General features: G+C 41.0%; 2 protein-coding genes across 2 annotated transcripts; both read left to right on the top strand.

The window, feature by feature from the left end:
* Positions 1 to 1,253: 1,253 nt before the first annotated feature.
* Positions 1,254 to 7,399, top strand: LOC129235467 (uncharacterized). Its single transcript, XM_054869333.1, has 2 exons — positions 1,254 to 1,616; positions 7,128 to 7,399. Exons 1-2 carry the CDS (start codon positions 1,418 to 1,420, stop codon positions 7,256 to 7,258), a joined length of 330 nt encoding a protein of 109 aa, XP_054725308.1. The 5' UTR covers positions 1,254 to 1,417; the 3' UTR covers positions 7,259 to 7,399.
* A 33-nt stretch (positions 7,400 to 7,432) lies between these two features.
* LOC129235466 (uncharacterized) lies at positions 7,433 to 8,487 on the top strand. The gene has a single exon (XM_054869332.1). It carries the CDS (start codon positions 7,433 to 7,435, stop codon positions 7,853 to 7,855), a length of 423 nt encoding a protein of 140 aa, XP_054725307.1. The 3' UTR covers positions 7,856 to 8,487.
* Positions 8,488 to 12,997: the final 4,510 nt, after the last annotated feature.

Raw genomic sequence — 12,997 nt, 5'->3', positions numbered from 1 at the left:
TCTTGTAAAGCGTCATAATATCAGTCGTTGGGCTTTTGATAAACTCGCTGAAGATCCGTATTTGGGACCCAAATTTTGTCCAGCCATGAGGCTCATTTTTGACTCAATAGTTGCGTCATTAAGCAAATTTGCCGTATTTGGGCTGAAGAGTAACCCGAAGCCATTCAAGAACAGCCATTACATCCTCTGAAAACAACCGTTAGGCTGCACCATATGGGTTGGAGGATTCACGGGTCCATATTTATTCAAAGACGAGGCAGGTGCCAATGTAACAGTGAATGGCGAACGCTTTCGCGCCATGATGAACGACTTTTTGGTACCGGAAATTGAAGCTCCACAACATTTGGTTCCAACAAGACGGCGCTACTTGCCATACATCCCATGAAACAATGGATTTACGGCGTCGCCATTTAGGTAAGCAATTCATCTCTCGTCTCAGACCAGTGGATTGGCCACCAAGATCATGTGATATCACACCTTTGGACTTTTATTTGTGGTGGTATGTAAGTTCTAAATGCTTTGTGGATAAGCCAGCCTCGATTGAGGCATTAGAGGACAACATTATTAAAGTTATACATGAGATACCAACCGAAGGCCTCTACCGAGTCATTCAAAATAGGTGTAATGCGGATGCCCAAATTACGGCGCAGTTGCGGGCAACATTTGAAAGGAATTATCTCTGCACAAAAATAATAAAGTTTGCGCAATCAATTTAAAATCCGATACCTCTAAATTGATCACCCTTTACAATACCTGCATGCACATTTATGCAGTATTCTGCATGTACTTTAAGTGCCCATTATTCTTATCATTCATAGAAACCTGTGAAATGCTATTACAAAATATATTTTAGCTATCAGCAATGTAAAAAACTCATGCGAATTCAAATTAAAGGTGTTTTGGATAATCGGTTAAATTTACAAAAAAAAAAAAAAGATTTCAAATATTAAAAGTTATACATATATATTAATATAATAAAAGCAGTGCGTCCATCACCACCTCTACCCGTTTCTCTCCCATAAGGTTCTCCTTCACTCGCCGCTGACCGATTAACGCACGCTTTTCTATACCATTGCAAAAATTTTACAATTTTCTTTTCCCTTTTCCTCGCTTAAAAAATTTAACAGGTAATCAATAAAATCAACTTGGAAGCCATACAAATTGCGAATTTGCAAAATTGCGCGTGTGTGTAACTGACCCAAATAAATGCGAGGTTCAGCGTAAGTTCCCGTAACGAAGCGACGTAGAAAAATTCAGAATTTAGTTGGCTAAAACTAAGTGGCGCAGCTGGAACTTTTTCGCAACAATTAGTGGCCTGCACAGGCTGCGAATTTGTAGAGCGAAAACCAAATTAAACATAGAACAACAAAATTTTAATTGGCAAAAAAGTGAAGGATTAAATTCCAAACCAAATATAATGAAGCCCAAGAAAGGCGCATTTGTCAACTCCTCGTCGGGTTATGGCAAATCGAGGAACAGCTATCGCAATAATGCGGGCAAGCAGGAGGAGACCGACGCCAAGTTGGAGGAGAAGTTGAAGGCAGATAAGGCCAAAGAGTTGCACGCGGAGCACGATTTGAACTCCGGTTTTGGTGATTACTTGCGTTCACCGGAAGGTACGCATATCATACTTTTGACACAAATACTTTTTGCAAAGTAATGACAGCAATCGGAATGAGCTTTTTGAAGAAAACAAATAAATTTACCGAAAAAATTAGAGAAGAAACATACAAACATATTTTTAAAAGGCAAGTATTTGTTTAGGGCGAAGAATAAAAATAAAAATACGGAAGTAAGGACTATAAAAAAAATTGAGCTGAAAGTAAACAAATTTAAATTTAATTAAAACACTTAGAAGCGAATTGAATTTGCGTAAAATAAAATAAAAGCAGCAAAAAAAAGTAAAAAAAAATGAACTTAATATTGAAATTTTGGTAAAATTGGTTTAAATAAAAAATACACCCTTGCAAGCTATAAATAAAAAAAAAAAAATAAAAAATGAAAAAAGTGACGTACGCCACCATTAAGGGTAGAGTTCATATGCAAGTTTATAGGTGTGCTGAGTAAATTATTTTATTTTTTTATTCATCCAAAGAATATATCTCACAGACTACTTAGAATAATTAAAGTGTTTTTATAACTTTTACTTAAAATGACGTAAGTCAAGGTGAATTGAAAAGATTTCTGTGCTAGATATTGATTTTATTGATTCCAATTCGGAATGAATTGTGGAACAACATTAAGACACACGCCACAAATACGAGGAGGAGCTCGGCCAAACACCCAAAAAGGGTGTACGCGCCAATTATATATACATATATACATATATAATTCGGAATGAAGTATTAAAAGAATTGAATTTTAGAACTCCCAGAATAATAAGACATTACACACTTGACTATTTAATAAAAATATTACAATAATTTAGTCATTTTCAAAAAACAAAAAATTATAAAAAAAATTCAAACCATATCTAACTAAACCTTCAAAAGCAAATAAAGGTGGTTTCAAGTGAGGCTTAACAATTTTGTATTTAAACACAAATTTTGTTTATGATCTGGCAATGCCAAAATGCCATACAGTTTTAACATAAAGTTCTCAAATGAGCCACGTTTGGAAATTATTGAGCTTCTGAGTCGGTGGTCCCAACTCTAAGTTGTCTACGTCGGTCGTAATCAAACTCTCACCAGACAGGCTGTACGTGCTGTAGTGGAAAAATTCGTGTCAATATATTCATTTATTTTTGTTCTTGTGCCAGTAACACAACTCACGGATCGAAGGACCGAAAATAAGACAAATGCTTCAAGCTAGAACTCCATATCATGAGTTCCAGACGTCATGGCTCTCAGTGCTTTAATGAGCTCAGCGCTTATCCTCTAGTTCGAAATGAGCCTAATCTATTTATTTATTTATTAACAATTCGTCGATTCTATGGAATCCACAGAATTTGGGAGCTTCTTAGACCATATTGCACCGAATTTTAGGCTACACCATTACTACTATACATCAAAATAGCTCAAAAAATGTGGCCGCTTGATCATTTGAAGCGCCAAAACTTTTTCGATTGAGCTCAGCGAATGACTTGCCCCGATACATAGAGGATCTTTCAAAATACGCGCCTAATGTTGGTTTAAAGCAAAACATCTATATAAGTTTAGATTCTTGTAGGTTCCACTATTTCTATTCAAAATACGGTTCTTAACAATTATATTCGAAAAAATGGTATCATTTAAATGTCCACTATTAGCACGCCTAGGGGCTGTCATACGGGAATTATTAAAATTTTACATACATTATCGCGCTGAGTTGAGCAATCTCGATCTGAATGTTGTGTATCAGCTCAGGAATCATTGTTGACTCACATAGACTTTACTTTTCAAAGAACCACTGCATGGTCTGCCAGTTCTTTCAGGCGCTAAACTATGGGGCAACGCCAGCCGAAACCCTTAAAAGGGGTTATAAACAAAAGAGGTTTAGAAAACTCATAACCCTCTCCAAAGATAAAGGCCATTGCAGATTGCGTAGTTTGTAGACTGCGTTTGTTCACCAACCTTTGAACTGTCGACTCTTTCGGACGATTATTTCCAACAAAAAAGTCACGAATTTTGTTCTTAAAGATCGACCATTTTCATAATAAGTTTCAATAATTGTAATAAGTTGTTCTGGCGTGTAAAATTTCATATCTGCCCACTTGACAAATGTCAAAGATGGCATAAAAAAGGTACAGTCAAAGAATTATTTACTACTGACATCTAGGCGTCAGTTTTGACAGACCCTTTATCTATAAAAAACTCGGCCTTATAATACATATGCACATATATTATATACCTACGTCCCGCCCGGGATGACGGAAATTGAGAAAAGAAGAAGGAGAAGATTATATACACATAGAAAATTTGATTTAGTCTCTTAATTCGATTAAGTTCAGTGACTATCCATCCATCCAGGGTAGTCGCTGTCAAAGAGACAGTTGACTGGTTTCTCTTGAGTGTAATACCTGTGAAATATCTCTATATTTATTCAGATAAGAGAGCGACAGTAAAGGATAACTGAAAGTGCATGGGAAATTAGACGGGGAATTCCCAAATACCTTTTTCGTAGTTTCTAAATAATTCCTATACGTTGATTTGGTTATCAGAGCACAGTGAAATGCAGGTTAATAAACTAGTTACACTCACCCCCCTCGTAGTGATTGCACATAACTAGAAGAGTGTGGGGGGTCCTTTAACTGTTTAACAACTATACCTGCTTGCTGTCTCAGGACTGGCAGGCCCTCTCATCAAAGGCTGTACGAAAAAGAAAGCACGCAAAGTAATAATTTTATTCTAGTCAGGAATGCACAATCGAAAGAGTTTCCGAGTATAGTAAAGACGCAATTTTCGACATTAATGGTGGCTTTACCAGACACGGACCGATAGAAATTCTTCTTCTTCTTAATTGGCGCGATAACCGCTTACGCGATTTTGGCCGAGTTTAACAAAGCGCGTCAGTCGTTTCTTTCTCGTGCTAACCGACGCCAATTGGACACACCAAGTGAAGCCAAGTCCTTCTCCACCTGATCTTTCCATCCCAGAGGAGGCCTTCCTCTTCCTCTGCTACCACCAGCTGGTACCGCATCGAATACTTTCAAAGCCGGAGCGTTTGTATCCATTCGGACGACATGACCCAGCCAACGTAGTCGCTGGATCTTTATTCGCTGCGCTATGTCTATGTCGTCATAAAGCTCATAGAGCTCATCGTTCCATCGTCTGGATATTTGCCGTTGCCAACGTGCAAAGGTCCGAAAATCTTACGCAGAATCTTTCTCTCGAACACTCCAAGGGTCGCTTCATCGGATGTTGTCATCGTCCAAGCTTCTGCGTCATACATTAGGACGGGCATGATGAGAGTCTTGTAGAGTGTTAGTTTTGTTCGTCGAGAGAGGACTTTACTGCTCAGTTGCCTACTTAGTTGGACTAAGCACTTGTTGGAAAGAGAGATTCTACGTTGGATATCAAGGCTGTCATTGTTATCGGTGTTAATGCTGGTTCCTAAATAAACGTGAATTTCCAGCTAATATATATTTTCGAAGAAAAATAGTTCATTGAAACCACTAGCCCACAACGCGTACCGAACGCTAATACGAAAGGAATAATAAAGGCGTGTATTTTTTAAAGTCCAGGATCGGGATGGAATGAGCTTCGCTTAAGAAAATGTATATTTTGTTAGCAAAACCATTTTGAGTTTCTTGGATGAAAGTAATGAGTTCTCGAAGTTGCCGTTGGTTTCAAGGCTTCAATTCTTCTTCTGACTGAATGTTGGAAGGCTGAAGGACCAAACTCTTTCGCAAAATACGTCATGTGTTAATTGCAGAAAGATTCAAAGGCTGTTAGCGCTGCTCAGTTGAAAAATTTTGATCTTCCTTTTGCGGCAGCTGTCCGAAGTTTGAGGTTGAATCAACTCAGCAGCTTCTCTCAAGTGTTCTGCTCTTGTTGAATTAAGATCTAGGCAAGTTGGCTTTCACTATTGTGCTACGCCTGCGGAAATAGCACGTTTTGATATCACCTACTTGCTGATTTTCAACTGTAGTACCAGAGAAAGTTGATTTCATAGAAAAGCTTCAGCAATGAATGGTCAGGTTAAATGTCAAATGTTAAAAAAAAAAAACGAGCAACTGGCTGGACTGAACTTTCTTCATAAACCAACATTCTCTTGTAGTACGAAGTGACTAGGTTAGGTTGGGTGAAGTGGCTGTGCTTCGACGCACTTAGGCCAGTTAGACGCCCCTTGTGATACCACCGGAACTATCCTATCTTTACTCTACATTGTCCTCTCTAAACCATTGTGTGAATTTTGAAAAGCTGGCTTTACAAGCTAGTTGAAGATTCGCAATATTTGCAATGTTGTCCCGAAAAGCGAGACCGAATAATCTCAACCGTCTTTTACACAGAGCCATGAATCCACATATAAGGTGTTCAACTGTCTCTTCCTCTTCTATATCCTGACAGCTACTACGATAGACATTGGATAGTGCCCCTAATCTACTGGTGTGCATTCCCATTAAACAGTGCCCAGATAGGACACCTACTACGGTTCTTAGATCCTTCCTGCTTTATTTATGTAAGTATACTCTTAGTGCGACCCTTGCTCCATTCGTTTGTCTACTGGTAGCGCAGGATTTTAACTGTTTCCAGTTGGAATTTGGCAACAGTAATGATGTTGCCATGTTGCTAAGGGAATGGGCATGTCGACCTTGTCGTGACTAATTTGGAGCGAAGTGGCTAACACAGCCGTAAATAGTCACGTACGACCCTTCACTTCCATTATCTATAGCTCTTTCACTAACTAACCGAACTTAACAAGTAAAAAATGACACTATTAAGGGGCTAGGAGTAGTCAGAGGCATAGCATTAATACATCATGATCCGACTTGACTTAAGCAAAATTTCAAAAAAAAAAAAATTAATAATTGCAAAAGTTTTTGCTGTTTGAGTGGAGCCCGTTTTTCCAGAAGTCCCCTGCTGTGATCATCACAAGTCCTTGGAGATTTATCTAAAATAAATTGGACAAGAGAAATTAGTTTTAATAATAGATAATCTTGTGCGTGATCAAAGCTTTTGTTTTCAACTGCTTCGGAGCGCCCGAGCGCCCTTTGTTAATTATTGAACAACTCGAAGAGGATTTGTCTGATTCACTTCAAATTTTCACACAATATTTTTAAGATATTATATTCAAGAAAATGCAAAAACCAAATCAATTTATTTTATAATTCTGACTACCCCTAACCCCTTAAAACAAAACACTACTCAAGGTGAATCTATTAAAGATGGTATGGGTCGACCAGCTGTTTTTTTTTTTTCGCCGGGTACTTTTAGATGTCAGCATAAAATGAAATGATGAAAAACCGTTCCATTCGCACTTCTAGCTCCAACCGTGCAACCTAGTTCGTCGTTTTATTTTTATTTTTATTTTTCATTTTTATTCTGTTTTGTCTTGACATTTCTTATGTACAAAACGTTGTTGTTGATGTAGTGCCACCACTTTTAGTGAATGCGCTTTCACACGACTAGAAAATAATCTCAAACTTGCAAGATCCCCAACATATTTTTATTCATATATGGTATTTTTGTTCTCTTCTCTCTTTCCAGCTGTGGAGATAATGAAGCTATTTGTTTTTGCCAATACCATCATGCTAATTGTTACAATGGCTTGGCCGAATTTGAAAGAGCACTACTACATGTTGAGGGAATGGTTGGAGACTTGGCAAGTGGCGCAGTAATTTGAGAAAATAACCACTATAAAGTAGAAGAAAAAGAAACAGAAAATAATGAATATAATCAAAATAAATATATATATATAAACATATTCGTACAAGCTTAAAGAGAGCAGTAAGAAACATACATACATATATCAAAAAATACTAAGTGTCTATCCATATTTAATAAGTTTCAAAATGGTCGGCTCCTTCATGCAAGGAGTGCTGCTCATGGGCATCATCTATTGGTACACCAGGGGGATGCTCTCATTAATCAACGACTACTATCGCACGGAAATTCAGCGTAAAATGCAAATCAACGAACCGTTGAATGAATCGAGCGATTTTATTAGCGTCGATCAGATTGTCGAACATCGTTTGGGAATGAGCGAGGAGCAGCAAGAGCAAACAATTGAGCGTACGCCACCACCAATGATGGAATTAAAAGATCCTGGCGGAGATGAAAGGCTAGAGAGAAAATCGAAAGACCGCGTGAGAAATTTATTAGCGCGTGAGGGTGTGTGCCTGCGCGAAAAGCGCTTAGAAGAATTGCATAGAATAGTTAAACGGCCAAAAAATATTTGTTTGATAAGTGAGAATATGTTAGCGGCGGCGAAATGAGGTTACCACAATATATAAGAATATTCAAGAAATTACAACAATACAAATATTATATACGCAAATATTGAGCGTATTAAAAACAAGAAAATGTATTTTAAGTATGAAAAAAAAAGAAAAAAATTTAACAAACTATTCAAGTTATAATCAATATATGAAATATCTATACTCTATATGCAATCACAAATACTCACACAGTTGCAGTTATGTGCGCTGAACATATTTACTCAAACAACTTAACAATATTATATGTTGGAATATAAAAAGAAACAGTTATATGCGTATACCCCGTCTCTAACACATACCCTCGTACTATGACCAGAAATTTAAATACTGGCACATATAATATCTTATAAAAAACTAAAAAAACTATGCAGTGGATGCAGTGGTATAAAATGCAAATTTTCAATATGAAATGAGTTACCTATCACATATATACAAAAAAAAGAAAAAAAAAAATGATGTTTAAATGAAAATCTTTAATAAATATAAAATAAACAAATACATAAATAAAATAAATTAATTACTCATATATGTATACGTAGTTTAGATCAGTGAGCCTGGTATGAATATCAGCTTAAATGAAGCAAGCAGCTTGAATAAAAATTCAGTATCCTGTGTAATTTTCTTCGAAATATTTGTGTCGTTGTTGTGAGTTATATACATACATATGTAGGGTTTGTATGCAAGGTGGCGCAAAATTAATAATCCGATTTTTTTTTAATAACTTTTCTAATAAATTAAAAAGAGGAGCAAAACTGTAGGTTTGTGGAGCAATATCAAGACGCACACCACAAATAGGAGGAGAAGCTCGGCCAAACACCCAATAAAGGGTGTAAGCCCCAATTTTTGTTGCATCCTTATTCACTCCGCTCGGAAGCATGGGGCCTCAACAAGACTCTTTCATCGTACACAGTTCTGGGCTGTTTTTGTTTTTTGCGCTGTCCCATGTGAGGTCGACAACTGCTGCTCGCGCAACATCGACCTTCTCCAAGTAATTTTTGGCCAACCGCCCCCTCTACTCCCTTGCGGGTTCCAGTCCAGTGCTATTCACGTGCTGCTATCTGGTGATTTTCTAAGCGTGTGACTTATCCATCGCTACTTTCTGCGTTTGACTTGCTATAGGATGGGTTCCACTTTCGTTGATCTCCACAGCGCGTCGTTGCTGATGGTGTTCGGCCCCAGGATATTTTACAGATGATGCGGAGGAAATTTTTGACGAAAGATTGGAGCTTCTGTGGGAGGCAGATGCAATCGACGAAGTCCAGGCCCTGAAGATGTCTGGTGAAAATCCATACAATGCCTCTTTTGTGCAGGACTCATAACGTCGACTAGGACGATGGCGAAGAGAAGGGACTACAGGAGGTAATCTTGCCTTGCACCTGCGTTGGTGGTGAATGGCGTTTTCGCTGATGTTGCCATTGTGAAGCACTGCCAGTTCGGAATTCTCGTAAAGACCCTGATGAGGCGGATTACCTTAGCGGCACCAGTTGGAAACACCAAGTGAAGCCAAGTTATTCTCCATCTGATCTTTCCAATGCAGAGAAGGTCTTTCTCTTCCTATCCTACCACCAGCTGGTACCGCATCGAATAATTTAAAAACCGGAGCGTTTGTAGCCATTGGACGACATGACCCAGCCAACGAATACGCTGGATTTTTATTCGCTGTGCTATGACTATGTAGTCGCAAGGCTCATACAACTCATTGTTCCATCACCTGAGATACTCGCCGTCAGCAACGTGCAAAGGTCGAAAAATCCTTTGCAGAATCTTTTTTTAAACACTCTAAGTGACACCTCATCGTCCAAGCTTCTAAGCCTTACGAAAGGACGACCGTGATGAGAGCTTTATAAAGTGTTAAATTTGTTCGTCGGGAGGAGACTTTACTACTCAATTGTTTACTTAGTCCAAAGAAGCAGTTATTGGCAGGAGAGTTTCTCCACAGGTAGTAGTCTCTTCTTCTTCTTCTTCTTAATTGGCGCTATAACCGCTTACGCGATTTTGGCCGAGTTTAACAAAGCGCGCCAGTCGTTTCTTTCTCGTGCTAACCGGAGCAAATTGGACACACCAAGTGAACCCAAGTCCTTCTCCACCTGATCTTTCCAACGCAGTGGAGGCCGCCCTCTTCCTCTGCTACCACCAGCTGGTACCGCATCGAATACTTTCAAAGCCGGAGCGTTTGTATCCATTCGGACGACATGACCCAGCCAACGTAGCCGCTGGATCTTTATTCGCTGCGCTATGTCTATGTCGTCGTAAAGCTCATACAGCTCATCGTTCCATCGTCTGCGATATTCGCCGTTGCCAACGTGCAAAGGTCCAAAAATCTTACGCAGAATCTTTCTCTCGAACACTCCAAGCGTTGCTTCATCGGATGTTGTCATCGTCCAAGCTTCTGCGCCATACGTTAGGACGGGCATGATGAGAGTCTTGTAGAGTGTTAGTTTTGTTCGTCGAGAGAGGACTTTACTACTCAGTTGCCTACTTAGTCCAAAGTAGCACTTGTTGGCAAGAGAGATTCTACGTTGGATTTCAAGGCTGACATTGTTATCGGTGTTAATGCTGGTTCCTAAATAGACGAAGTCTTTTACAACCTCGAAATTATAACTGTCTACAGTGACGTGGGTGCCGATACGCGAGTGCGCCGACTGTTTGTTTGAAGACAGGAGGTACTTCGTTTTGTCCTCGTTCACCACCAAACCCATTCGCTTTGCCTCTTTATCCAGTTTGGAGAAGGCAGAACTAACAGCGCGGTTGTTAAGGCCGATGATGTCAATATCATCGGCATACGCCAACAATTGTACGCTCTTATAAAAAATTGTGCCTGAGCGATTAAGTTCTGCGGCTCGTACGATGCTCTCCAACATCAGGTTAAAGAAGTCACACGACAGCGAGTCACCCTGTCTGAAACCTCGTTTGGTATCAAACGGCTCGGAGAGGTCCTTCCCAATTCTGACGGCGCTACTGGTGTTGAGCAACGTCATCTTACATAGCCGTATTAGTTTTGCGGGGATACCAAATTCAGACATCGCGGCATACAGGTAACTCCTTTCCGTACTGTCGAATGCAGCTTTGAAATCGACGAAAAGGTGGTGTGTGTCGATTCTCCTTTCATGGGTCTTTTCCAAGATTTGGCGTATTGAGAATATTTGGTCGATGGTAGACTTTCCAGGTCTGAAGCCACACTGATAAGGTCCAATCAGTTGGTTGACGGTGGGCTTCAGCCTTTCACACAATACGCTCGCTAGAACCTTATAGGCGATATTTAGAAGACTAATCCCGCGGTAATTGGCACAAATTGCAGGGTCGCCCTTCTTATGGATTGGGCAGAGCACACTTAAATTCCAATCGGCAGGCATGCTTTCATCCGACCATATTTTGCATAGAAGCTGATGCATGCACCTTACCAGCTCCTCGCCGCCATGTTTGAATAGCTCACCCGGTAGTCCGTCGGCGCCCGCGGCTTTGTTGTTTTTTAGCCGCATTATCGCTATTCTCACCTCGTCATGATCGGGTAGCGGAACGACAATTCCGTCGTCAACGATTGGGGTATCGGGATCTTCACTTTCTCGGTGACATGCGCAGCTGTCACTGTTCAATAGGTTCGAGAAGTGTTCCCTCCATAATTTAAGATTGCTCTGTACGTCAGTCACCAGGTCGCCGTCTTTGTTCTTACAGAAAAACGCCCCGGTCTTGAAACCTTCTGTAAGCCGCCGAACTTTCTGGTAGAATTTTCGGGCGTTGTTCCTGTTGGCCAGCATCTCAAGCTCTTCGCACTCACGTATTTCGGCCTCTCGTTTCTTCTTTCGGATAATACGTCTCTCTTCCTTTTTCAGCTCTCTGTAGCGATCCCACATGGCTCGCGTTGCGCCCGATCGCAGCGTGGCTCTATAGGCCGCATCCTTTCTTTCTGCGGCAGCATGACATTCCTCGTCGTACCAATTGTTTTTTCGGGCTCGCCGGAATCCGATTTCTTCTTCGGCGGCGGTACGTAGAGAACGAGAAATGTTGCTCCATTGTTCGTGGATGCCGGTTTGTTGGGCAGTGCTCTCCGAGAGCAGGAGTGAGAGTCGAGTGGCGAATCTTCTGGCTGTCTGTTGTGATTGCAGCTTTTCGATGTCGAACATTCTTTGCGTAGGTAGATGCACGTTTTTTGCTGCACAGAGGCGTGTGCGCAGTTTGGCTGCAACAAGGTAGTGATCCGAGTCAATGTTGGGTCCTCGGATCGTACGTACATCTAATACACTAGAAGCGTGTCTTCCATCTATCACAACATGATCGATCTGGTTTCGTGTTTTTCGATCAGGAGACAGCCAGGTGGCTTGGTGAATCTTCTTATGCTGGAATCTGGTGCTGCAGACTACCATGTTTCGGGCCCCGGCGAAGTCGATCAGCCTCTGTCCGTTACCGGATGTTTCGTTGTGCAGGCTGAATTTTCCGACTGTGGGACCAAAAATTCCCTCCTTGCCCACCCTGGCGTTGAAGTCGCCAAGCACGATTTTTATGTCGTGGCGGGGGCAGCGCTCATAGGAACGTTCCAGGCGCTCATAGAAAGAATCTTTGGTCGCATCGTCCTTCTCTTCCGTCGGGGCGTGGGCGCAAATTAGCGATATGTTAAAAAAACGTGCTTTGATGCGGATTGTTGCGAGACGCTCGTCCACCGGAGTGAACGACAGTACTTGGCGACGAAGTCTCTCTCCCACAACAAATCCGACACCGAATTTGCGCTCCTTTACATGGCAGCTGTAGTAGACGTCGCAAGGTCCTATGGTTTTCTTACCTTGCCCCGTCCATCGCATCTCTTGGATGGCAGTGATGTCAGCCTTTACTCTCACGAGGACATCAACCAGCCGGGCAGAGGCACCTTCCCCATTAAGGGACCGGACATTCCAGGTGCATGCCCTCAAATCATAGTCCTTAGTTCGTTTGCAGGGGTCGTCATCAGTATAGGGAGGTCTCATCCGAGGCTTTTTTAAAGTTTTCATTGGGGGGGATTTTTAAGTGGCGGGTCCCAAACCCAACGCACAACCAGCTATCCTGGAATGTTTCGCCTTCTCACTTTAGCTCACTCCCGAACGGGTGTTCGGAAGCTACCTAGAGGATACGTGGGCTAATCCCGGCCGTTGTGAGCTGCTTGAACCATAT

This window comes from Anastrepha obliqua, chromosome 1, assembly GCF_027943255.1.
Source record: "Anastrepha obliqua isolate idAnaObli1 chromosome 1, idAnaObli1_1.0, whole genome shotgun sequence".
NCBI classification, from domain to species: Eukaryota; Metazoa; Arthropoda; class Insecta; order Diptera; family Tephritidae; genus Anastrepha; species Anastrepha obliqua.
This window is presented reverse-complemented; position numbering and strand designations above follow the sequence as displayed.

Bases quoted from the DNA above. Each gene is read 5' to 3' on its own strand.
- LOC129235466 (XM_054869332.1), top strand. From the start codon at position 7,433: ATGGTCGGCTCCTTCATGCAAGGAGTGCTGCTCATGGGCATCATCTAT.
- LOC129235467 (XM_054869333.1), top strand. From the start codon at position 1,418: ATGAAGCCCAAGAAAGGCGCATTTGTCAACTCCTCGTCGGGTTATGGC. The intron at 1,617-7,127 runs GTACGCATATCA...CTCTCTTTCCAG, and splicing joins TTACTTGCGTTCACCGGAAG to CTGTGGAGATAATGAAGCTA.